This window comes from Cnephaeus nilssonii (assembly GCF_951640355.1).
Source record: "Cnephaeus nilssonii genome assembly, chromosome: 19".
In the NCBI taxonomy this organism is placed as follows: Eukaryota; Metazoa; Chordata; class Mammalia; order Chiroptera; family Vespertilionidae; genus Cnephaeus; species Cnephaeus nilssonii.
Window position 1 is genome coordinate 3,814,127 of NC_137090.1, and position 24,937 is coordinate 3,839,063.

Here is a 24,937-nt window from a genome sequence, read left to right on the forward strand (position 1 = left end):
CCCAGAAACAGGACCGTCCCAGCCCCACAGCCCTGCCCAGGACGGTCCCTTCCCACCGTACCCGAGGGAGCCTGTCCCTGGGAACAAATGCCACGCAGCAGCCCGAACGTAATCAATCAAACAAGCAGAGTGAACGTAATCAATCAAACAAGCAGAGTTTATGGCAGCGGGAGAGGGCTGTTGAGCCCTGCCTGGCAGCTAATTAATGAGCTCATTAGGTTGTGGGGGGAGGAAGGGCAGGCTGCCTGCCGAGCTGTCTGCTCCCAGGGTGCCCTGGGCCGAGCTGTCTGCTCCCAGGGTGCCCTGGGCCGTGCTTGGACCACACGTCCTTCCTCCAGCAGGAGGCAGACCCCAGAGGCCTGGCTGGGTAGGGGCGCCCCTCTCCAGGCTCCCAGACTCAGTCATTTAGGGCTAGTCCTCCCAGAGTAGCTGTGGGCCTTCCTGGGGGGGGGGGGGGGGGGGGAGAGTGACCAGGGCCAGGCATGTGCCCTGTCCTCAGCGTGGGCATCAGAAGCTCAGTGTTCAGGCTTCACCCTTGGTCTTGGGCTGTGAACAGTAACCCACTCTCCGCCCCCCAACTCCCCTTAGCGAGGCTCTGGGGAAAAGGAGGCGTTGGGGGAGCCCCGGCTGCACCAAGTGCCCCCTGGAATGGGGCATCTGCTCAGACTCTGGGCTACATTTCCCCAGCCTTGGCATTTTGGGGTTCTGCCAGGGGTGGGTTCCCTGGGCAGCCTCAGGCCCCCAGGTAGACCTCCACCAGCCCCCCCACAGAGTGCATGCGGTAGAAGACGCCCAGCGGCAGGCCGAAGTTGACGATGGTGAACCACGCCCGGTAGCCATAGAAATCCTTCTCCAGCCCGTTCTCAAACTCGGGGTGTATGCCAAAGGCCGGCATCATCCACAGCTGGGGAGGGGAGGAGAGGAGAGGGGGCACTCGGTTCAGGGGAGGCAGGCCCCGAAGCCACAGCTCCTGCAGCACGTCCTCGCCCGTGGCCTTCAGAGCCAGCCCTGTCCCTCCTGACCCCTCTCACCCACACCTCCCCTGACCTCCGACGGGTCCTGAGACCCCCGGAGCCACCACCCGGGGTACCACCTGCTCTGCCAAGCTGGCTACCCCTGTGCCTTGATCTCAGCCACCTTCTTCTCCTGCTTCGTTCTTCAGCTGGTCTCTGCCCCTCGACCCCGGCTCTGCCTCCGTCCAAATCCTACCTGTTTCCCAAAGCCCAGCTCAGACTTCCATGGAGCCTCCTGGGCCGCTCGGGCCCACACTTCCTGCCCGGAGGCCGGCGGCTCTTGGGGCCCAGCCAGGCCTTGTTATCTGCCTGGACCAGGGGTTTCAACCCCGGAGGGTGTTTCCAGCGCCGTCCTTACCACCATGAGCTCAAACAGCCTTGAGTTGCACAGCTCTGCCACTTAGGCGGCGGGGCCTCGGCAGGTCAAACGACCCAAGCCTCAGTTTCCTCGTCTGTGAACCAGGACAGCAGTAGCGCCTGCTGCGTGGTTACTGGGACGACTCACGAGATGCTGAGCTATTGCCTGGAGATGAGGACATGGGACGGAGCGACCATCCTCAGCATCTACCGGGAGCTCTTTCTGACCTCTTCCTTGGACTGAATTCAGCGGAACAATTCGGCAATTCCCTAATTGTTCCCCTGGTGTCTCCCCAACTGGACGGGAGCTTCCTGAGGGTAGAAATCTTACACATCTGTTTATGAAGTGCACTCGGCTGTGCCGTGGCACGCTCATTCGTGCCAGGTACCCTGCAGGGAGCTGGGGGCCACTCTCTGCTCTCACGTGTCCTAGAGCTGGTTGGAAAGAGGCATGTGTCCCTGACAATCAAAGGGACAAGCCAATCCCCCCTTGGGACAGTCAATGTGCACTGAGTGCGCCTTGAACCATCCCTTCCTGAATGAGGCTCTCTGGGCCAGCTCCGCCCCTATGCCTCCCCGGGTACCACTCACTGTGATATTGCAGAGGATGAGGAAGAGCGAGATCTCCTTGAGCGCCCGCCGCTTCCAGTTGAGGTGGCTGTAGGAGTGGATGTAGGCCCGCGAGGCCCGCCGCAGGTCCTGGCCCAGCTCCAGCAGGGAGCCCCTGCGGTGGGGCTCGGCCTCCGGCTTCTCCGCCGGGCCCCCGGGAGCCGCCTCCCAGAGCGGGCGCCGGTGCAGGCCCTCGATGATGAAGAGGTTCTGGGCGATGTGCTGCAGGATGAGCAGGACCGAGTAGGCCAGGATGAGGCGGTTGAGCAGCTCGTGGGGGCGCGTGGCCACGATGGCCACGATGGAGAAGTAGGAGATGCCCATCTGGCCCAGGGCCGCCCCCATGAGCAGCACCACGTCCACGCTGCGGGTGGGGTTCTTGAGCGTGTCCAGCTCGCGCTCCTCCAGCCCGTGGATGGCCGTGCCCGCCAGGCAGGCCAGGCTCATGCTGGGCAGCACAGCTGCGTAGAAGGCGTAGTAGAGGGTGAAGTACTGGCGTGCGATGGAGGGGCCGCTCGCTTCAATCTGGAAAATCACGAAGACACACACGCCCGCCACCAGGGCCAGCAGGCCCAGCAGCGGCCCAAAGATGGCCCCGTGCAGGTGGAAGGACGGGGCGCCCGGGTGGGCGCTTGCGTGGGGGGCCAGGCGGCGGCCCACGTTCTTCCACATGACGAAGAGCACAGCACAGCAGATGAGGCAGTACTCCGTGCTGAAGGGGTAGAGCATCAGGTAGCCCTTCCGGAAGACCTCGCACACCGTGGCGTTGAGGCACAGGCAGGTGTTGGTGTCGTTGCCTGGGAGAGGGAGGGAGGGAGGGAGGGAGGGAGAGAGGGAGCCTGCGGGCCTGGCTTGGAGGAAACCCGCTGCACAAATCAGTCCCTTTCACCCCCTAGAGCCGTGGCCGGCAAACTGCGGCTCGTGAGCCACAGGCGGCTCTTTGGCCCCTTGAGTGTGGCTCTTCCACAAAATACCACGGCCTGGGCGAGTCTATTTTGAAGAAGTGGTGTTAAAAGAAGTTTAAGTTTAAAAAATGTGGCCCTCAAAAGCAATTTCCATCGTCGTCCTGTTGATATTTGGCTCTGTGGACTCATGAGTTTGCCGACCACTGCCCTAGAGTAAGCCAGAGGTGGAAGGCACCCAGCCACCCATTTCACAGGTGTGGACACTGAGGCCCAGGGAGCAAACTCAGAAACCACACATTACAGGAAGGTCACTCCTTTACCGAAGGATTCCAGGCTTCCTGTGTCAAGCTTATGTAGAGCATGTGATGCCTGGGTGGTGGCTATATCCTGTTCTACACATCTCTGTGTTTGAATTTTTAGTAAGAAACAATCTCGGGTGGTACTTGCAGAAAATTCTCTCGGCACAGCCCCTCTGAGCAACGTATGCAGGGGGTAGAGTGCGCACAGTGCGCAGGCGTGCGTGACGTGGGCGGCAGGGCTGTAAATGCACGTGTGTGTGTGCTGGGAAGGCCTGGCTGTACACAGGGCAGGATGGCGATGCCCCCTGGGGGGCTGTATGCACACAGGTGTGGCTGAACCCCACAGACAGGGATGTGCCCACGCAGGCTTATGGGACACCGCCTCTAAGGGGCAGACCGTACAGGTGGGGATTGGGCACGTGGAGCAATGTGGGGGGGTTCTTTCTCCCCAGAAATTTGCCGTCCCTTCTGATACGTCCAGGCACCCCCAGTTGTACTAGGAATCATGCCTTTTTGGTTTGTTGCAAGCAAAATGCAAACACCAGGGGTGGGGCGCTTACCTGCCCTTATCAGTGAGTAGCTCAGCCGGGCTTAGTGGCCAGCTTGCTGACAGCTAGATGGGAGCCTGGAGTAGGGGTGCAGGGTGCCAGCACCCGATGGGGCAGGCACGGGAGGGGGCAGGATGGATACTACTGGCAAATGCCTGCGTTCTGTTTAGCCATGATCCAGCCTCTGGAGTTGGCTCGAAACTCTACATACTCACTGAGCCTCGCCTGATGGAGGGAGTGGGGGTGTGCGTGCGCGCACATGAACCATCCAGCGGTGGGGGTGGGCCTGGTCTCTCCGTACCTGAGAACTTTTCCATGAGGGCACTGAGCTCCGCCTCAATCTCACGGTGCAGGGAGTCATTGGTGACGGCCAGCACCCACATTAGCAGGTTTGTGGCCAGGGTCAGCATCAGGCCGCACCTGGGGGAGAAGCCACACGCTGTCCACACTGCTGGCCGGCTCCTGGGGTGCCCAGCCCTCACCGCCACTGCATCTGGGGCGGCCCCTCTCTCCCCAAGCCAGATCCCGTCTGCTCTGGGACTTCAGCAGAGGCAGCCCTAGTGGGCACCTGGGGCCACTCCCAGACCCGCCGGCAGCCCAGGGCCACGCTGTCGGGGAAGCTGCGGGGAGCATGCACTAGTTGGGGACAGGGAGCCCCAGGAGCTGCTGGAGGGAGAGAAGGCACCCCTCTTACCTCGTGAAGTTGGTCTGGACCTGAATACAGTCCTTACAGTGTTTCCAGAGGACCCAGGTCTGAAAGAGACAGGGCCTTGAGCCCAGCGGCAGGGGTGGGGGAGGGGGGGGAGAGACAGAGGGTGTGCCCCAGCTGCTTGTGTGTATTTTCAGTGGAAGACACAGTGAGGAAACCTGGGTTGAATCCTGGCTCGTGTTTCCTTGCTGTGTGGCTTTGGGCCAGTGGCCAGATGTCTCTGAGCCTCAGTGTCCTCAGCTCTAAGAGGTGCTTCATAAGAATGCCTGCTTGTTGGGGGAATAAAAGAGATCCCGCAAATGAAACACAGTGCCTGGCGCAGGACAGGGCGTCAGGAGGGAGCGGGTACTCAGCATTGAGGGTGCGCCGGGATTTAGGTACGTGCACAGCGGATGTATCTGCAGGTGTCTGCGCGGCAGGGACACGGTGTGTGAGTGCAGTCTATGTAGGTGTGCGTGGAGGAGGTACGCAGGCAGGCGTTTGTGGGGAGCCGAGGTGTGTGTACATACTCTAGGCCACGTAGGGATTTGCCCGGGAGGCTGTTTCCAGGCATAGGTTGGGATGTGTGCGCGCGGCCTGGGCAGGGACAGTGTGCCCGCGGCCTGGGCAGGGACAGTGTGCCCGGCCGGGGGCGGGCGGCCTGTTACCTGGAGGCCGGTGAAGACGATCTCCAGGGCAGGGAAGATGAGCTCCAGCTGCGACTTGCAGTGGATGTGGCTCACGTCGTAGCCCACGCGGAAGACGTTGAGGCAGACGGTGCAGCTGCCAAAGAGCAGCAGGGAGCCTGGCTGGACCAGCGGCCATTGGCACCCCCCTGGAACGGGCCGCCCTCCCACCCTCTCCATCACCCGGCGCCCCCATACTCACCCCGCACCCAAACGGGCCCCGCGTGAGGGTCCCGGTAGAGCACGGCGTGCGGCCGGCGGGTGGTGCCCGCCACGTAGCAGAGGAGCCAGAGCAGGGCCAGCGCCTTCAGCACGGCCAGCAGGATCCACACGTCGCCCAGCGTGACGGCCACGTTGTTGAAGATCATGCTGCAGATGAAGGCGCCGCCCAGGAACACCACGTTGAGGGCCAGCAGCCCCGAGAAGAGCTGCCCGGCCTTCTGCGCCTGCCGGTCCCGCCGCAGCAACAGTGAGAAGTGCCGCACCAGCCAGGACTTCTGGCCCGGCGAGGCGGGGGCCCCTGTCTCCTCGGCCTCCATGTCCTCTAGGTTCTCCTTGGCCGGGGCCGCTTCGGTGTCCTGTGCTCCTGTGGAGGCCACTGGTGCAGCCTCAGCAGGTGCTGGGGAAGGAGAAAGGGTCCTGGTTGGCTGCCGGGCTGTCCTGGGTTCAATTCCATCCCTGTCCCTAACGACTGTGTGCCATAAGGCAAATTAAGCAACCTCTCTGGTCAGAACATTGGGAATTACAGCAGCTGCCCATCTACCTTACAGGACCCTGGCCGTCCAAACAGACCAGGGGCTCTGGAAACCCTCTGTGCTCCACATTAACACAGACGATTTCCACGGGTTTGAGGACAAGCCCCCCCCCCCCCCCCCCGGCCCACCGCCTGACTCAGCGCCTGATCCTGAGATGGAGTAATAATGTCTGTCTAGGGAGCCAGGCAGTCTTTAGGGCTGTGACATTTTTGCCATCAAAAGGCAGCTCATGCTCCACTGACTTCTGGGAGGAAGTTCACTCCCGAGTGAAAGAGCGAGTAGGTGTCCTCTCTTGCTCGGACTCTGACTCTTGGGTAATGGGCGCCTAGAGTGCTGTGTTGAGAGGACTCTTCAGGCCGAGTGTGGGCTTGGTGGGAAAGAACGCTGTGGTCGGAAATAGTACTCTATTATGGACACTAGAGGCTCAGTGCATGAAATTCGTGCACAGGTAGGGTCCCTAGCAGCTGCCGGTCGGGGCCTCCCTTTGTTCCCTGCCACCCCCTGGTGTTCAGCGCACATCATAGCCTGTGATCAAACTCCCGGTTGGTCGAACTCCCGAGGGGACACTTTGCATATTAGGCTTTTATATATATAGATATGAATGTATACGAAATGATGGCCTCTCCATCCCCACGTATTTCAGTAGAGAAACGGGCATGTTCCTTGCTTCTCCCCTCACCAGTCCTCCTCTCGGGCCCCAAGCCTATCCATTCCAGCCCACGAATTGCTCTTGGATCTTTCTTGACCTCGACCACTGCCCTGGTCCAGGCCCCCACCCTCGCTCCTGGACTGGTCTCCCTGTCCACCAGGCCTCTCCCCTACTGTGAGCCCTGCAAAGGCCAAGTGTTGCCTTCGCATAAAGTCCGCACTGCCTAGCGTGCCCTCTCACAACGAAACGCGGCAGAGTGTGTGCGTTGTGAGCTCGTAGCGCGGAGGGCTCGAGGCAGGGTAGCTGCTGCCACTTCCCGGGCTGGCCTTGACTTCCATCTCCAGCACTGCCCTCGGACTCCCTGGCCCATGGGCCGTGCCATCCTGCTACTGTTCCCAGAATGCCCTGCCTTTGCTCACCTCCCTGTCTGCCCACACCCCACACCCTGCCCTTTGCTCATAATGCCCCCTTCTTGCTTTGTAGCTGACTGCAGCTTGCCCTTCAGGACTCAGAAGAGCCCACCTCCTGTAAGCGGCCTCCCCTGAACCCCCCGCCCCCGCCAAAACTGGCTCAGGTGCCCGCTCTTGGCGCCCCCACCGAGCCTCAGGCTTGTTTCTGGAGCCTCGCCTCTCGAACTCTATGTAATTGGCTGTGCTTTGCTCTGTCTGTCCCTTTGAACTTGGAGCTTCAGAAGCTTCAGATTCTCCCACTCTGACCACCAGAACACCCTCATCTCATTTGGTTCTAAAGTGTCCCCATTCTCCCATGTACAACTTGCTTGATATTTATACCTCTACTCTTCTCTTCCGGGGCAAATAGAACAATCAAACGTGGGTAGTGGTTGAGGTCAAGAAAGATCTGAGAGCAATTTTAAAGGTTCTACAGGATTTCCTCCCCCTTCCCTAGTCCTTGCAGTCACCCTCGCTCCACTTCTGCCCTCTCCCTGTCCAGCCCCCTCATCACACTCCCCACACCTGCCCCCCACATTTCTCCATGCCCAGCCAGAGGGATCCGCATTTCTCATGTGGTCTCCTGCCTCCCACCATTGCCCCTGGAGCCCACTGTGCTTTCTGCCTCCCCTGCTTCCCTCCACGTGGTTCTCACCCATCCTCACCACCCACCTTCAGGGCCTCTCCTGGGAAGCCTGCTCTCTCTGCCCAAGAGTGGGTGTGCATTGCTGTGGGTGTGGCTGGCTCCCCTCAAGGCCAGGAGCTCCTCCAGGGCAGAGACCAGCTCCTGCTTAAGCCAGACCCCCCCCCCAAACTTGGCACAGCATGGCATTCAACCAGTGTTTGCTGACGACTCTGGCATTTTTTCCGGGGAACTTTCAGCACTAGAGCCATGGACAGAGACCCTTCCCATGAAACCTTTTCCATCGTCACCCAAAGAGATTTTTTCAGACGATCTTTATCTTTCCTCCTAGTCTCCTCCGCCCAGGTTGAGCAAGCCTGACTCCTGGGGACACACCTCTGTGCTCCTTTCTCCCAGGCCTAACTGCTCCATCTCACCTTTCCCAGAATCTCCCCCATCTTCCCAAGGCCTGAGGATGAAGAGCCCCGATTCTGACACCTCCTACCTGCGTGATCTTGGATAAGCTACTTAGACTCTCTGTGCCTTGGTTTCCCCATCTGTAAAGCAGATATACAACTATGGAATATACCTGGTATTTAGTAGCTGTTCAGTGACGATTTCTTGAATGAATAAATGAATTAATGCATAATACCTAGGCTACAGGGGTTTATAAAAATTAAATGATTTAATTTATGCAAATGAATGCAGATCAGTGTCTGGCACACAGAAAGCTCTCATTGTTAGCGATGTGAGCATTTTCTTCCAGTTCCTTCGGAATCCTAGGGCGGCTGGAAGGGTCGGGATTACTGGTGAGTTTCAGTGGACTGCAAGCATAGAGGGGACCCGGGAGGACAAGGTTGGGGGTCCTCTCCTTCCAGGGTCCTCAGCCTACGTCCTCGCCCTCCGCCCGCAGGGTTCAACCCTCCGACAGCCGCTAGAGGGAGCCCTCAAAGTGGCGGATTCTGTCCGCCCGGGGAGAGGGTGCCGGGTCCGCGCAAAGGGGTCGTGGGAAGAGGGCCAGGGCGCCCGGAACCCACAAGGAGGAACCTGCCACCCTCTGGCACGCCCTTCGGCGCTTCGCCAGCCCCAGGGCGGGCCCGCGTAACTGGTTTGTGGGGCACGGTCAGAGGCAGGTGATGAAAGCCGCGGCCGTCGGGGCGCGGCGCCCAGCCTGGAGCGCAGCGTCCGCTCCGGAGGAGGCCGCTGAGCGCGGGCCGGGAGCTGCGGGATTTCTTTCTGAATCTTTCGGGGGCTGCGGGGCTGGGGCAGCCGCTACACCTGTTCCTCAGACCCGGCGCCCAGGCAGCCCCAACCCCCACACCCTTTTTTCTGGCCGTCCTTCGGGTTCCCCCTTCTTTCTGCTCCCCCTTTCGGCTGTGCGCACCCATCCGCGGAAAGGAGGTGGGGCGCGGGGCCGGGGTTGGGGTTGGGGTTGGGGACCGAGAGGGGCCGGCGCTCGAGTGGTTGGCCTTCCCGGAGTCACCCTGCCCTCCCGCCGCAGCCCCTGCAGCCCCAGGTGTCTGAACCCCGGGGCAGCGGGGGTGGGGGGGGCGGAGGAGGAGATTGGAGTGTCCAGTGGGCTTGCCCGGAATGTCCCGCACCACATCCAGGGGCGCTCCGCGCGGCCCCAGGGCGCCGCCGGGGCAGGGGCGCCTTACCTGAGGCCTGGGCAGGCATCGCTGCCCGCTGCCCGCCGCCCGCGGCCGCTGCACCGACAGTCCTTCCAGGTGAGGCCCCGGCGCCCGCACTGACGCCCCCGACGCCCTCCCCGGCGGGACTGCGCAGCCGCGGCTCGGGCTCCCCGGCCCATCGATTTTTCTGTTGACTTTGGGGATGTCATTAATCCTTCGTTAATTACCCCGCCAGGGGCTCGGGCCCGGGCACAGCAGCCAATGGCGAGGCGGCTGGACGGGCGGGCGGGCGGGGCCGGAGGCGGGGCGGCGCCGGGCGCAGGGTCAGGGGACCCGCCGGCGACCGCCTCCGGGGTGGGGTGGGGTGGGGTGGGGTGCGTGTCCTTAGGTCGCAGTATTGGTCTTGCGGGGGTGCAGGTCACACTGTCCTCTGGCTTCCAAGCAGGGGGTGGAACCCCTGGGTCTGGGGTCGCCTTTTCCTGTCAGCACCAGGCGGCTGCAGCCTCGCAGCCACCTTGCCACCCCCTGTCTCAGAGCCCTCTCTCCCAAGTCAGCGGGGAACGTGGGGCGAAGAGACCCCATTGGGACAGGGCAGGAGGCGGGTAAGGTGAGAGGTTGCCCCTCCAGCCCGCTTCACGTCTCCGGTGGCTCCTGAGACGTGCCCCCCTCATTCTGCTGGCAGGCATTTTCCTCTGGAGCCCCCCACCCGCCCGTGTCCAGTCCTGCTGCTCCCACGCTCTCCTCCCACCCAGCCCACCCCACTTTCCACCCAGTCCCACCCTAGCCACAGTCCCCCTTGCCCCCCGCTCAGCTGGCCACCCATCCTCCCCCTCTTCCAGCTCCTGAGCCTCTTTTTCTCCGTTTGTGGTCTCAGTCCCTCTCCCTGCTGAGCCCATCTCTCTACCTTTTGTAGAGGAGTCTCAGGGACCCCCCCCCCAAAGTGGGGGTGCTGAGGGAGAGGAGGCCCAGGGGGTGAAGGTCTGTATCCCCAACTCCTGTTAAACTAGAAGAGCCCTATCCATGCCTATGTTGGAAATTTGGGTTCCTGAAATAGTTCTGCTGTTTGAAAATTACTATTCTTAGTACACAGGCTCCAGCCCTCTAGCTGTGTGACAGGGGCAAGTCCCATGACCTCTCTGGGCCTTAGGTTCGTTCTTTGTAAAACGGTGGTGGGCTGGGTCCGCGCCTCCTAACGTTTCCTGTGTTGGGGGACACGTGGAAAACGTGTTCCCTTGAGGGTACAGGGCAGGAGCGGGCAGCTCGGGGACTCTGTCCAAACCAGGTGTGTCCCTGGTGTGCAACTCAGACTTGGTTCAACCACTGGAAAGCTGAAGGCCTGAAAATCTCCAGGGGCCCTTCCAGCTCGGACCCCCAAGATCCTCTCCTGTGATCATGTCACGTGGGGTGGCTGACACAAGAAGTGGGGGGCAGGGGGCGAACTGCAGGTTTATTGGTTCCCAGCTCCGGGCAGCAGCACTGGCCGGTCACAGGGCTGGGATTAGGGGCGGAGCCGGAGCCACGGACACTTCCCGATCTGACCAGGTTCTAGAAACGCTTTAGGGAGAGGTGTCCCTGCCCCGGAGCCCCAGGCACCAGGGTCACGCCGGGTGGCTGGGCGTGTCCTGGTTGCAATTGAAAAACATCCTGAAAAAATAGCTTTTGTGAAAATTCCACTCGGGGGCCAGTGGGGGAACGGAGCGGTAATGTGCCAGCCTGGGGCTCCCTCCCGAGGGTCTCTGGGTGGACGCTTGCTGAGCCCCCCTCCACGTGTCTGCGGAGCCTCAGGCCAGCACGTAGACCTCCAGCAGGCTGGAGACCGCATGCATGCGGTAGAAGATGCCGAAAGGCAGGCAGATGTTGACGATGGCGGCCCAGAGGGAGTAGCCGTAGAAGTCCACCTCCACCTTGTTGCTGAAGTGGGGGCGGGCCCCGAAGGCAGGCATAATCCACAGCTGTGGGGGAGAGGGCGTGTCAGGACCCGGCCCGACTGGCCACATCGGTGGGCTTTGCTGGGGGTCCCAGCCCTGCAGTTGGGTGGACGGCAAGGGCTGGGTGTTGCTGAGTGGGGACCTCCCACGTCTTGGGAAAGGACGGGTGCTCTCTAGGGAGTTCAGGGAATGTGCCCAACTCAGCTTGCCCATCCCATAAGACTCGCCCTGTGGTCACAGCTCCCGGGGGAGGCCCCACTTGTGGGCTGGAGAGAGGGAGAAGAGGTTTCATTAGGTGATGTGAGAGTTTGATGCACATTTAGAAATGGCTAAATCAGGAGCTGTGGAGAGATGTGTGGCAAATCAGACAGGCCCAAGGCCGGAGGGGCGGGATCCAGCCAGAAGGTTCTGGTGTGGGCTCTGAGGCAAACAGCAAAGGCTTCTGGGCTAGCCCCACCTTCCCCATCGCAGCCCTTCTCTCCACCTGTTTCTGTCCTATAAAATGATGCTCTCAGAGCTGATCCAGGCTCAGATACCTGGAGCAAAAACAGCCTTCCCACAGGTGACTCCCAGCCAGTGGGCGGGGCCGGCAGAAGGTGAGGGCAGGGCCAGGGCTGGGGCCAGGCTCAGGATGCATTCCACCACCGGGAGGTGGGAGATTGCCGATCCCTCCTTTTCTATAGGCTGCCTATAGGACGGGCAATATTTACAGAGGGGACTTCACTAAGAACGCACCTCAGTTAGGATGGGTTGTTGGTGTTTTCTTTTCTTTTAAATTTTATCCCTCTTCTCCTGTTGGTGTTTTTCATGGGGTGGGATCTCTCTGGAGATGTTTTACATTGACATACCCACATCAAGGCTGTTTCTATATCACGAGTATTTTTTCTATTGAAGGTGATAGCTGAAAGAACTATGTTCATATCGAGTGAAATTTCTCTAGAGGTGTGTCTCTCCCCGGGATGTACTCACATGGGCACCTGTTTCTGTGTCAGAGATTTCCCCTGGGGATTAGGTCAGTACCGTGGGGTGGTAGCTACATTAGGGGTGCTCCTCTATTGGGGTGCACCGTTGTGAGGAGAGTTTCCATGCTCGGTGCATATTTGTGTTGGGTGAAGTCTGCTGGGGTCCAGAGGAGTTTCCCTTAGTCGGGGGCTTTGCTGAATCACGGGGGAGGGGGTGCTGTTGTGGGCGCCCCCCTTCCCGGCCAGCCCGCCGCTGCACGCTGCTCAGAGAGCTTGCACTTACACTGCTCCCCGCTGCTGCCGGCCGCTGCCCCAGTTATTCTAAGCAGCAGCCGGTCACAGGTTCCCAGGAGCAGTCACACCGCCCACCTGAGGGTGAGGGCCCCTACTCCCCAGATCAGTTCTCACAGCTCCCTCTCCCCTCAGCCCAGCCCCTCTCCCCGCCCGCCCCCAGCATTCCCTGGGATGCTTCCGGCTCCTGTGGTGGCTGCCTGGATGCCAGAATGCCAGGACTCCGTCCTCTGGGTGCCGAGATGCTGATTGCCCGGCTGCACCTGACCCTCTGGGAACCTACTCCTTCCCTAGACAGACATGGATTCTCGAGTAGGCGGGGCCAAGACGGAGAAGGCCAGGTGACTAAACCTGAAAGAACCTCCTTCCTGGCCTCCCCCCGCCCAGCCCCAGCCCCCATGCACCCCCCCCCCCCAGGTACTCACGATGATGTTGCCGAGCAGAAGAAACAGGGAAATGTCCCTCAGGCACCGGCGTCTCCAGTGGGCCCTGGGGGCCAGGATGATGGCCATGGCTTCCTGAGGGCCCACCAGGCTGGGGCCCTCCAGGCTGGGGGTGGGTGGGCAGGCTGGCAAAGTGTGGAGGGCGTCCGGGTTGGCGAAGGTAAGGCAGGGTTCCTTGGGAGGGGCGTCGTGGGGCTCGGCCCCCGGCGGGCCCCGGTGGAGGCTCTCAATGATGAACACGTTCTGGAAGGTGTGCTGGGCGATCACCAGCAGAGCGTGGGCCAGGCTGAGCGCCCCCAGCGTGTCCCGGGGCATGCCCACCACCACGGCGACGATGGAGTAATAGGAGATGGCGTACTGGCCCAGGGCGGCGCCCATCAGCAGGGCCACGTCCAGGGTGCGTGTAGGGTTCTTATGGTGGTCCATGGCCCGGCGGTCAAAACGGTAGATGACCGAGCCGCTCAGGCTGACCAAGGTCATGAGCCCCAGGCAGGCGATGTTGAAGCTGTAGTAGGTGACCAGGGCCTGCTGGGTGTGGCCCCCGTCCCCACTCACCTGGACCTCATAGATGACGAAGACGGCCAGCCCCACCAGGAAGAGCACCAGGCCCAGGACTGGGCCCACAAAGAATGTCTCCCGGAAGAGGCTGGCCCGGGATGGGGTGTGGCCGTGGCCGTGGCCGTGGGTGGAGGAGGCCAGCAGCCTGCCCACGTTCTTCCACATGACGTAGAGCATGGTGGAAGCGAAGAGGCTGTACTCGATGTTGAAGGGGTACAGGTAGAAGTAACCCTGCTCGAAGATCCGGCACACGGTCGTGGCGCAGGGACAGTCTCCTCCCGCCTGGCTGCCCACGCGCTCCGCTGTGGGGAGAGGGGCACAGAGCTGCACCGCCCACCCCTCTTCCTGGCGGGGCCCCGTCTGAAGAGCCTCACCCCTAGACTGTGACCTCTCTGTCTGCCACATTCACTGCCGTGTCCCAAACGCCCACGCTGGGCTTGGCGTGTTCATCCATACCACACATGTTTATTGAACACCTACTGTGTGCCTGAGGCTGCAGGACACGTCAGCAAACAATAGCCGGTGCTCAATTAAAAAAATAAATAAATCTGAACCGCAAAGCTGCCCCCTTCACCCCATTCCATTCCTTCAGGAAAACACTGTCAATCCGTCCCCCCAGGAATGACCCCAGGCTGCCTGACGTCGGTGAGGGTCTGGGCCTGTAGAAGGTGGCCGGCTTGGAAACCCCTAAAGTTCCAGCTTCCTCTGAGCTCTCCCCGCATCTGGCGCAGCCCAGAAAGCCAGCTGCTGGGCCTGGGTCTGGACCCTGACCCCCGTCACCTGGGCTGTACCGCACTAAAAGGACCCTTGTCCTGCGCCCAGACTGTGCTTTGTAGGGCGCCTTGGGCCTTGGCAAACATCTCTTTGACCCCCAACACGGTGCCAGCTGGTTTTGCAGGTGGAGAAACTGAGGCTCGTGGAGGTACAGTGTCTTGTGATGGCAGAGCTGACGCACATGAGCTGCCTCTGAGCCCGGGGCAGGTACCTACCTCTCCAGCGTGCCTCCCTGTACCCCGCAGCCCCAGCACATTCCGTTGGCTGCCTCCCCAGGTTGGCTTTTGCCACCGTGAGGAACCCCCTGCGTGTAAAAGGTGGCCCTTTGTCAGTCTTGCTGGGGTGTCAGGGGGGCGGGGAGGGGCTGGGCCCACGGGCTCCCTTCCTGGACTCTCCCAGCCTGGGGGCGTGCTATGTCTTCAGGTCAAGTCCAGATGGACTTAGTCATCTAGTCTGGTCCTGACTAGTGGGGGGCCCTAGAGAAGTCCAGAGAAGCAGGACCAGGGGGATGGTACCCCATTCTTCCTCGGGATAGCATTTTGGTTAAAAGCAAAGATGGATCTGAACACTGGTTGCCCAATTTCAAGCTCTGTGACCTTGGGCAAGCTATACACCCTCGCTATGCCTTAGTTCCTTCACCTGGAAAATGGGATATTAATATTACCATCTCGCAGGGAGGCTGTGAGGGTTGAGTAACATGAGGTGTAACACACTGGGCACGGCGCCTGCATGCAGAGCTCAGTGGATGGCCACCGTTGTGGCTGTTATTTCTAGCGTCTCCTTGCGGCTCTCCATCTGATCCTCTGCTTCTGCCATCAAGACCCCCTGCTCCCTCCTCCTCCCTCCAGTTCCATCGGCCTTGCCCTGTCTTCTGGGAGCCCAAGCCCCTTCTTTAGTGGAATGGGGACCTGGACAGTGGGACCAAGGCTGCGTTCTCCAGGATGAGAAGGTGCCCCCCACACTGGGCCCTCCTGTGTCACCTACGCCCACAGGTCAGCGTGAGAGCCAGAGCCTGGGCAGGAGGCAGCTCCCCTGGGAGGGCGCAGAGATCCACTCTACAAGCCAACGAAGCCCCCAGCCCGAGGCCCAGGGTCACAGGCCAGGGGGCATCTGGCATGGCACTCACGGTTGGGAGCCAGGCGGGCGTGGCTGGCATTGCTGTGGGAGCGGGCCTGGTGCACGGACTCATCCACCACGGCCGCCATCCAGATGGCCAGGTTGGTGCTGAGGGTGAACATGAGGCCACACCTGTTTGCGGGGAGAGAGCAAGAGGCCAGTGAAACCCTTGGCTCATCTTGGGTCGCTGGCAAGATGGAGAGAGGGTCGGGAGCTACAATGGGAGGTGGTGCTGAGACACAAGAAAGCAGTCAGGCCGCTGTGTGAACAGGAAGCTGAGTTTGGAAGAAACAACCTGGCGGGGATGCAGGGATGCCGGGGGGTGGGGGTTGGGGGTACCCAGGGGCTCAGGCCACCCTGTTCCCTCTCTTGGGGAAAAGGACATTTAGTGCACTGCACAGCCCATCCCGCCACACACACACACACACACACACACACACACACACACACACCACTGCACGGGGTGATGGAAATGCAAATCAGGCTGCCTAAGGGACAGAAAGAGGCCCCAGGCCCCAGGCAGCCCTCATCTCTCAGGCAAGGTGAGCACTGGCATGCCGCGCAGGGCCAGGAGTGGTGGGCAGGCCCTCACCGGGTCAGATCCAGGTGGACGTGAACACAGTCCTTAGCCGAGACCCAGAGGAAGTAAGTCTGCGTGGAGAGAGAGTGGCGCGGTCATTTACTCTGCAGAGCAAATACAGCTGGACCCAAGTGTCCACGTCCACGCCCAGCAAATTCTCTCTACCTCTAAAGCCCTCACACTAAGTTATTAAGTTTATTTTAGCTCCACAAAATGAGGCCAGGAACGATTCACCTAAAACAGTGCTCTGTTCTTTAACAATTTGTAAAATGTCACCTCTGAGACCTTCTGGCCCTCGTGTTTGTGTTCTGTAGGGTCGAGGCCCGGCAGAGTTGGAGTGTCTGGTTATTTATTCCTGGGAGCAAGGCCAGACTCAGGCTAGGTCTTGTCCAAGGTAGAAAGACTCTGGTGACTTCTCACTCGCTTTGGCAACACCCCCTCCCCATCTTCATCCTTGGTTGCCCTGCAAGGCCTCGCCCTCCTCTGGCTGCCAACCAATCCTTGCCGTGTGGGGTATCTGTGTTTCCCTTTCACCCAAGTATTCTTCAAACCCACAACATGTAAAAGACTAAAGCGACGTGAATGCTAGTCAGAAACGTGTTGAGCTGTGAACAACTGGCCCCAGGGACAATGGTTCAGGGGAGGAACCATACATGGGATCATCCCGGTCTGACAGGGCTGGGTCCGTCTGGTCCCAGGAAAGGCCAGTCCTGCCTCAGCTTGGTAGAAAGATCTTTCAAAGTGTTACATATGCAATAAAGAAAAAAATATATCTGAACATCTAGGAAAACCCCAGGTACAGCATATGCTATTTCCTGAACAAATACACACTACAGGGGCCAGGGCTGAGGCCAAACTGGCCATGCCCAGGGCGGGACCTGGGCTGAGACTGATGCCCTCCACGGGCATCCAGGGAGGGCAGGCCAGGTTCTGGGAGACAGGGTGGCTGCCACGCTCACACCTCTCAGGTGTGAACTGGTGGCACTGCTCAGGCTGAAGTGAAACCACAGGGCGCCTGAGTGGGCCCTCACATTTGGGTATTACTTCATTATCAAGTGCTACCAAGTGCCTCATGATCTCTACAGTCCTGTCCCCACAATGTCTGACTGTTCAGGGCAGAATAAGAGTGGAGCTCAGCTCTCCTGACCCCACTCCAGGTGCTGGTTCCTGTCCACCACATTTAAGGACCCTCTCCCCACCCATCCACCCACCCACCTGGACAATGACAAACACAGCCTGGGTGAGAGGGTGCAGAATCTTGATGGCCGACTGGCACTCCAAGAAACTGGAGTAGTAGCCCGTCTTGAAGACATCCATGACCAGGGTGCAGATCCCAAACAGCACTAGCCCACCTGGAAATGGGGGGGGGGGATCAGAGAGGCGGGAGAGGAGGCTTATGGATCTGAGGAGAGATGACTAGATGAATGGCTGGTTGGATGGCTGGGTAGACGGATGGATGAATGGGGTCCGACAGTGGCTGGCTGGCTGGCTGGCTAGGTGGATGGATGAATAGGTGTAGAGGTGAAGGGATGCACTGAAAGATGAGCGGTGGATGGAAGGATGAGGGGATGATTGAGTGGTGGATGGAAGGATGAGGGGATGATTGAGTGGTGGATGGAAGGATGAGGGGATGATTGAGTGGTGGATGGAAGGATGAGGGGATGATTGAGTGGTGGATGGAAGGATGAGGGGATGATTGAGTGGTGGATGGAAGGATGAGGGGATGATTGAGTGGGTGGATGGAAGGATGAGGGGATGATTGAGTGGTGGATGGAAGGATGAGGGGATGATTGAGTGGGTGGATGGAAGGATGAGGGGATGATTGAGTGGTGGATGGAAGGATGAGGGGATGATTGAGTGGTGGATGGAAGGATGAGGGGATGATTGAGTGGTGGATGGAAGGATGAGGGGATGATTGAGTGGTGGATGGAAGGATGAGGGGATGATTGAGTGGTGGATGGAAGGATGAGGGGATGATTGAGTGGGTGGATGGATGGCTGTCCCATTGAGCGCCCATCTCTTTGGGGCTAAGTAGACAGGGAGGCGGGCCCTCACTGGGCTCCTCTGGCTGCAGCTGTCACCTCTTCTCTCATCTCCACCAGAGGCTCTCCCAGGGCCACCCTTTCTTGATCTTTAGACTCATCCCCCTCCGGGACCCTCTCCCTTCCTCTTCTCCCTCCCCTGCAGCCCACCCTCCCTCAGCCACATCTAGACTTGCCAGGGGAACGTCTAACCCTCTCCCTCCACGCACTCCCCAATTCCTCGGAGAGCCCCAGCTTCCAGCTCCCTGCCTGGCCCACCCCACCTCCGCCTTCGCTTTCCCCGGCACCTCGGAGCCAGATGGGGCCCGCGTGCGCGTCGCGGTAGGGCACGGCGTCGGGGCAGCGCGCGGTGCGGAGCAGGTAGAAGGCGATCCAGAGCGCGGCCAGCAGCATCATGGTGGTGAGCAGCGCGAACACGTCGGTGTCGTACACGGCCACCTTGTTGAAGGCGCCGCCGCTGACGAGCGTGCAGGCGAGCAGCAGCACGTTCACGGCCAGCAGCACCGACAGCAGGCGGCCGCCCTTCTTCCACACCTCGCGGGGGCCCCGCGGGCTCTCCTTGGGGCCGGCGGCCGGCTCCTCGGCCATGGCAGGGGCGACGGCAGGAGGTGGGCGGGGGTCACTGCGGGGGAGGAGCGAACAGGCCCCCAGGTTCGTTGCCCCCGCGTCTCCCTAGATTTGGGACCAGGGACTTCCTGTCTCGGAGGGGGCTGCGGGCGGGAGGGGGGGGGCGCAGAGATAGAGGACGCGCCGGGAATGGGAAGAGCAAAGCGGAGACTGCGGCTCTCGAGCGGCGGCAGCCCCATTGGGCCCCGTCCCAGGTCCCCACCTCCCAAATCCGTGCGCCTCTGGCCCGGGCACCCACCTGGCTGCGCCGGGAGCCCGCGCCGAGCTGGGGGTCAGAGGGTGGCGAGCGTCGCCTCTCTCCCACGCTGGGCTGGACGCGCGCTTTATAGCGGGGCAGGCGGGGTGATTTACAGCGCGCGGAGCTCGGCTCCATAAACCTCTCAGTCCCACTCACATGATCCATCTTTCCTCCGAGCTGCATTTAGGGAAGAGCGCGGGAGCCAGATAAGGTGAGATTTATATTTACCCGTTAAGAGGCGCCCCACCCCACCCCCACCCCGGCCGCCCCGTCACCTCTGTGGGGCCAGGCTCGGGGACGGCCCCGCACTGCGGCACCCAGAGGGCACCCCGGCCCACCACGCCCTGGCACCCCGGAACCCTGAGAACTTATGTTCCGGGGATGCCCCGAGGACCTGGGGGCATCGCAACGCCCTCGGTGCGCCCAGTGCCTTTGTGCGCCTCTGTTGCTGCCCCAACTCTGGCCCCTCGTGCCCCTTTCCCCGGCGCCCTCTCAGTGATCTAAGTTCCCTGTCCCTCCTTCCCCTGCCCCCCTGCCCCTGCTCCGCGGGATGCGCCCAAGTCGAGCTCGGATACAAGTTCTCCCGCGGCGCGCGGAGTCCGCGCCGGTCTCCAGCGCCCCCTGCTGGACAGAGTCTCGCTGACCCCGCGGGAGCGGACGGCGGACCGGACCGCCGGGTTCTACTCGCTGACGGTCCCGCGGTTGGTCCTAATGACCCTCTCGGGCCCACTGTCCCAGGGGTCGGGACTGCCGCAGACACCCCTCCCCCGCCCTCGGCCCGTTCCTGGGGTGCGTGGAGACACGGGAGCCGCGCCCCCGGGCTCCCGTGAGGACAGACCTCGGACTGCCCCTAGACAGGGCCTCACTGCGCAGGGAGCTGGGGTGGACATTTTGGGGGAGAGGGCAGGGCCTCGCCCGGTCACCCCAGTGCTCTCGGGCCCAGGGTGTTTAGGACCCAGGGGCAGCCGGGGGCGGCTCCCTGGGCCGCAGCAGATCCTCCCCCTCCGGCCGGTGCGCGGCTCAGATGTCGGAGTAGCGGCGGCTCTGCGCTCCGCACCCACCGTCTGCGGCAGCGGGGCTGGCGGCCCCAGCCCCTGCCCTCCCCCCTCCCCCCACCCCATGCCTCAGTCCTAACCCCGAAAACCTCCCCCGCGGGGGGCCTTTCCCCGAGCCGCTGGCCCGCCCCGTCCAAGTCGGGAGCCATGAACGACCAGTACCACCGGGCGGCCCGGGACGGCTACCTGGAGCTCCTCAAGGAGGCCACCCGGAAGGAGCTGAACGCCCCCGACGAGGATGGCATGACCCCCACTCTCTGGGCGGCTTACCACGGCAACCTGGAGTCTCTGCGCCTCATCGTGAGCCGGGGGTGAGTGCCCAGCCCCGCCCCGCAGCGGAGCGGGCCGAGCGCCCGCGCTCTCAGCCCCCAGCCCCTCCCGGGTCCCAGGCCCCTCTCCTCTGAGCCACTCCCTTCCCTGGGGACGGACCCTGGGGGGGGGGGGACCTTGGGGCCTGGCAGTCGTGGGAGGGAGGGGGACACCGGCGGAGGCATGTGACACTTGTGACCTGGATATGGGGCTGGGAGAGGAGGGCTAGGATTTGGGGGTTCATGATTGTGGGAGGGGCTGCAGAAGGAGGGGGAGGGGGAGAGGTCTCCTGCGTGGGTGGCACCTTGCAGCAAGTGTGAGAGGCACAGTGAGAAGGAAGAGAAGGTGCCGAAGCCTCAGAGGGGACAGGGGGGCTAGGAAAGGAGGGGTCCCCGCTGCCCACCCAGCCTGGATCTGAGGGCTCGCCCAGCAGGGTGCCCCTCCCCCCCCCCCCCAGGCTGGGCTCACACTCTCTCTCGGCTCACTGCCGGGATTTATGGGCATTGCCCACAGCACCAACTGTCCCTGGGTTCAGCCACCCCACAACTCCCGCTGCACCCCTCCCCCACGGAAGGCTCCCTCTCCCTCCCTTTGGAATTGTCTAGGGGGAAGGGGCGCATAGAGCCCAGGCGTCAGGGCCAGGGAAGGGGTTTGGGGGTAGCCGCTGAGGAATGCAGGGTTCAGGGACACTGAAGGGGGCTCCCGGGGCTGAATGGCATTGTGGACAACCCCCCCCACCCCCGCCCCAGCAGATTTATAGAGAAGTCAGGCTGAATGGACACACACCAGGGCAGCCTGGACCGAGAGAAAGAGGAGGAGATGCCCCAGGAGGTCCTGGGAACATGTGGAGGGCCGGGGCCGGCTGGCCCTCGCGCCAGGGGCTGGCCTGTGGCCTGAATATGTGGTGGGTGGGGGAACCCCTTGCCTTCCCTGGGTGGCTGTTCCTGGGGCCCAGCAGGCGGGGGCAGCCCCTACGACCAGGCAGCTGAACCATGTTCCAGAAGGCTAAGACGGGCCCGCTCCACGCCAAGAGGGCACACGTGATCCTGCCCTCCTGCCCCTCCCTCGGAGAGACTCATTTCCCCCAGCGCCCCCACCTCCAACAAAGGGCACGGGTGGTGTCTAGGTGTGGACACCAGATGCCAAGCAGCCCTCCTCCCCTCATGGCCCTGCGGGGCTTGGCAACGTGGAAGGGAAGTGAGGAGGGGGTTGCTCAGGGAGCGGTGGTGACAAAGGGGTGATTCTTTCCCCAGCCCCGGGGGTGGCCTTGTGGCCTCGTTAGCCTGAGGCAGAGGCACTGAGCTAGGCTCCTGCGGGAGGGGGGAGCCTGCCCTGCTGGGGGGACACGGCCTGGTGTGGAGGGTGCTGCAGGGCTGGGTGGGTCCCGGGGACAGGCCTGCCTCGCAGGGCTCCTAGTGACGGGGCAGCGGGGCGGAGGGGGCAGCGGGGCGGAAAGGGCGCTGGGCCCCGGTGGCAGGCTTCCCTCCTCCTCCGCCCTCTAGTCCTGGCTGCCCCCACGCTCCCCTTCTGGCCCAGGCCAAGACCCGACACCTGCTCTCACACTCGGGCTTGCCAGGCCTGGCCCCGCTCCCTGCAGACATGGCTGTGCCCGCCGCCACGCAGGCACACACCCTCACGCACACGCACTCACCCAGGGCTCAGGCCCAGCACACACCACCCCTCACCCACCCCTCATCCTGCGATCACTCCCGCACACGCAGCCGCGCTCACCACCACGCCTGCCTAGAGACCCAGACGCGCCCTGGCCCACCACCTCTCTGGGCCAGCTCCCCACTGGGCCCCATGAATAATTCACCCCTTTCTCTCTGGGCATCAATTATTCATCCCCTGAGATTCCCAGCCCTCCGTTCTCTTGGGGAAAGCCCCGCCCTGGCCCCGCCTTCCCTGTCGCCCCACCCCCTGCGCACCCGGGGCGTCGACGTCCGACTAGGGGCCCCGGGCTGCGCGTCTCATGGAATCAGGAGAGATCTCAGGCCCTCGGGTCCCCGCCTGAGCTGCGATGGCTCCTCACCCCTCCCCACGTGTTCCCACTGCAGGGGCGACCCGGACAAGTGTGACATCTGGGGCAACACGCCCCTGCACCTGGCCGCCTCCAATGGCCATCTGCACTGCCTCTCCTTCCTGGTGTCCTTCGGGGCCAACATCTGGTGCCTGGACAACGACTACCACACCCCGCTGGACATGGCCGCCATGAAGGGCCACATGGAGTGCGTGCGCTACCTGGACTCCATCGCGGCCAAGCAGAGCAGCCTCAACCCCAAGCTGGTGGGCAAGCTGAAGGACAAGGCCTTCCGCGAGGCGGAGCGGCGCATCCGCGAGTGCGCCAAGATGCAGCGCAAGCACCACGAGCGCATGGAGCGGCGCTACCGGCGCGAGCTGGCCGAGCGCTCCGACACGCTCAGCTTCTCCAGCCTCACGTCCAGCACCCTGAGCCGCCGGCTGCAGCACCTGGCGCTGGGCAGCCACCTGCCCTACTCGCAGGCCACGCTGCACGGCACCAACAGGGGCAAGACCAAGATCCAGCGGAAGCTGGAGCGGCGCAAGCAGGGCGGCGAGGGCACCTTCAAGGTCTCCGAGGACGGCCGCAAGAGTGTGCGCTCGCTCTCGGGCTTGCAGCTGGGCAGCGACGTGATGTTTGTGCGCCAGGGCAACTACGCCAACCCCAAGGAGTGGGGTCGCTCCCCGCTCCGGGACATGTTCCTCTCCGACGAGGACAGCGTCTCCCGTGCCACGCTGGCCAACGAGCCGGCCCACTCGGAGGTCAGCACCGACTCAGGCCACGACTCCTTGTTCACCCGCCCGGGCCTGGGCACCATGGTGTTCCGCAGGAACTACCTGAGCAGCGGGCTGCACGGGCTGGGCCAGGAGGAGGTGGACGGCGCGGGCACGCCGCGGGGCCGGCTGCAGAGCTCCCCCAGCCTGGACGACGACAGCCTGGGCAGTGCCGACAGCCTGCAGGAGCGCAGCTGCGGGGAGGAGCTGCCCTGGGACGAGCTGGACTTGGGCCTCGACGAGGACCTGGAGCCCGAGACGAGCCCGCTGGAGACCTTCCTGGCCTCCCTGCACATGGAGGACTTCGCCTCCCTCCTGCGGCAGGAGAAGATCGACCTGGAAGCCCTGATGCTGTGCTCGGACCTCGACCTCCGCAGCATCAGCGTCCCCTTGGGGTCCCGCAAGAAGATCATGGGGGCCGTGCGGAGGCGGAGGCAGGCGCTGGAGCGCCCACCGGCCCTGGAGGACACGGAGCTGTGAGTGCCTGCCCCCCCCCCCCCCAATGGGCCGGGAGACAGGGGGGAGGGGTGGGGGGAGGGGATCTGCTTTTCCCGGAAGTGAGGGGTAATACCGCATTTCATAAAACCCAGTCCCCACCCATCACATGAGGCCCCACTTATTATTCCCTTTACCCCCAGTTCAGAAAAAGGGGCTGCCTATTTGGTGAAGCCTTATCACAGCGAATGAAAAGTGCACCTCGGTTCCGGGCAAATCAAAACGCGGGGAAATGGGTGTCTTAGTCTGGACGAGACATGGGGGTCACAGTCATCGCAGCCCTCCCAAGTCCCGGCTCCTTGCACTTGTCCTTTCATTTCATCCTCCCCAGCTCCCCAGCGCAGGGCTAGATCACCCCCATTTTCTAGTGAGCAAGTGGGGGCTCAGAGGGTTTGAGTAGCTCACCCCGAGGGCCTGCCGCTGCTGGGGCAGAGCTGGGCTGGCTCCCTGTCCATGTGACTCTAAAGCCTGGGGACCCGGTGACTCCCAGGAAGGGCAGCGTCGTCACTTGCTTGCGTTCAGGGAACCTTGGGGCGCCCAAAGCTGCTGCCACACCAGCTGAGCCTCGGCCCATCCCTGCCCCGACCCCTCCCTCCTGGCAAACCACAAGCCCTTTTGGTATCTCTGGCCTTTTCCCTACAAGTGTGGGCAGGGGTGGATGTGGGGAGGCATTCTGGTTTAGAGTTTGGGGTGTGGGGTGGGCCCCCCTAGGCAAGTGTCCCCATTCCTGCCCATCAGCCTGCCCAACGGTAAGTTGTCAAGTTGTCCAAATGGCTAGTCTTGGTTTGACCTTCTCAGAGGCTCTTCTCTGAGGCTGCTTCTGTCTCTTCCTCCACAGATAACAGGGGCCTTCTCTCCCAGACCAAAGTGAATTGCAAGTTGCCACAACCCTTGGTGGGGCCACGAAGCCTCCACAGTTGCCAGCCCTGCAGCCCCAGGCCCCTCCCCAGGGGCAAGGACTCGGAAGTAGAGGGTGTGGCCATTGGAGTGGCCCTAAAGGACATGCGGATTTGCAGGAGGCCCGGGGGCTAGACGAGGTGCCCATGAGAGCAGGTGGGAGTGGGTGTGTGATGGGTGGGCGCAGCCTGTCCCAGGGGCCCCTGTCTCCCCTATCCCTCCTCCGGGGATCCCGTTGCTCAGGCTGGACACTTGCTCACGTCCTACATTTTTGGGAAGAGGAGAGTTTGGGCTGCCCCCCCTCACACTCCAGAGAAGAGGTCCTGGCTCGACTCTTCAGCCAAATGCCCTGACCTCAGTCCCCGCCCCTGCCCCTAGCACAGCCGGCCCCCGCTCCGTCTCCCACCGGCCATGCTGGGGAGTTGGAGTGCCAGGCTGGTGACTGGTGCCCTTCCCAGCTTACCCTGGGGTGGAGCCCAGCCTGACTCTGCCCTCCCTACCCTGTCCTCCTCCACCTCCCCTCTCCTTGGCTGTGTAGCCTGGTCCCCCAGGGACCCCAGAGGGTCAGGGCAACAGACACAAGGTGCTAGAGTAACCGGCTGCAGTATTATGGCCCCA

At 62.2% G+C, this 24,937-nt stretch overlaps 3 protein-coding genes across 3 annotated transcripts; 1 reads left to right on the top strand and 2 right to left on the bottom strand.

Annotated features, from left to right (window-relative positions):
• Positions 1-397: 397 nt before the first annotated feature.
• OTOP3 (otopetrin 3) lies at positions 398-9,343 on the bottom strand. The gene is made up of 7 exons (XM_079798938.1): positions 9,239-9,343; positions 5,308-5,724; positions 5,088-5,224; positions 4,426-4,484; positions 4,033-4,151; positions 1,962-2,776; positions 398-904 (listed from the first exon to the last, which is right to left on the bottom strand). Exons 1-7 carry the CDS (start codon positions 9,255-9,257, stop codon positions 734-736), a joined length of 1,737 nt encoding a protein of 578 aa, XP_079655064.1. The 5' UTR covers positions 9,258-9,343; the 3' UTR covers positions 398-733.
• Positions 9,344-10,992: 1,649 nt separating this feature from the next.
• OTOP2 (otopetrin 2) lies at positions 10,993-18,493 on the bottom strand (the record flags this gene model as incomplete). Its single annotated transcript, XM_079798961.1, has 6 exons — positions 10,993-11,163; positions 12,818-13,695; positions 15,294-15,415; positions 15,876-15,934; positions 17,079-17,215; positions 18,193-18,493. The coding sequence occupies 6 exons, from the start codon at positions 18,491-18,493 to the stop codon at positions 10,993-10,995; spliced, it is 1,668 nt and encodes a 555-aa protein (XP_079655087.1).
• Positions 18,494-19,972: 1,479 nt separating this feature from the next.
• Positions 19,973-23,407, top strand: USH1G (USH1 protein network component sans; the record flags this gene model as incomplete). Its single annotated transcript, XM_079799080.1, has 2 exons — positions 19,973-20,136; positions 22,192-23,407. The coding sequence occupies 2 exons, from the start codon at positions 19,973-19,975 to the stop codon at positions 23,405-23,407; spliced, it is 1,380 nt and encodes a 459-aa protein (XP_079655206.1).
• Between the last annotated feature and the right edge of the window lie 1,530 nt (positions 23,408-24,937).

Bases quoted from the DNA above. Each gene is read 5' to 3' on its own strand.
- OTOP3 (XM_079798938.1), bottom strand. The intron at 5,225-5,307 runs GTGAGTATGGGG...TGGTCCAGCCAG, and splicing joins GGGGCCCGTTTGGGTGCGGG to GCTCCCTGCTGCTCTTTGGC. The intron at 4,485-5,087 runs GTAACAGGCCGC...TGTCTCTTTCAG, and splicing joins TCGTCTTCACCGGCCTCCAG to ACCTGGGTCCTCTGGAAACA.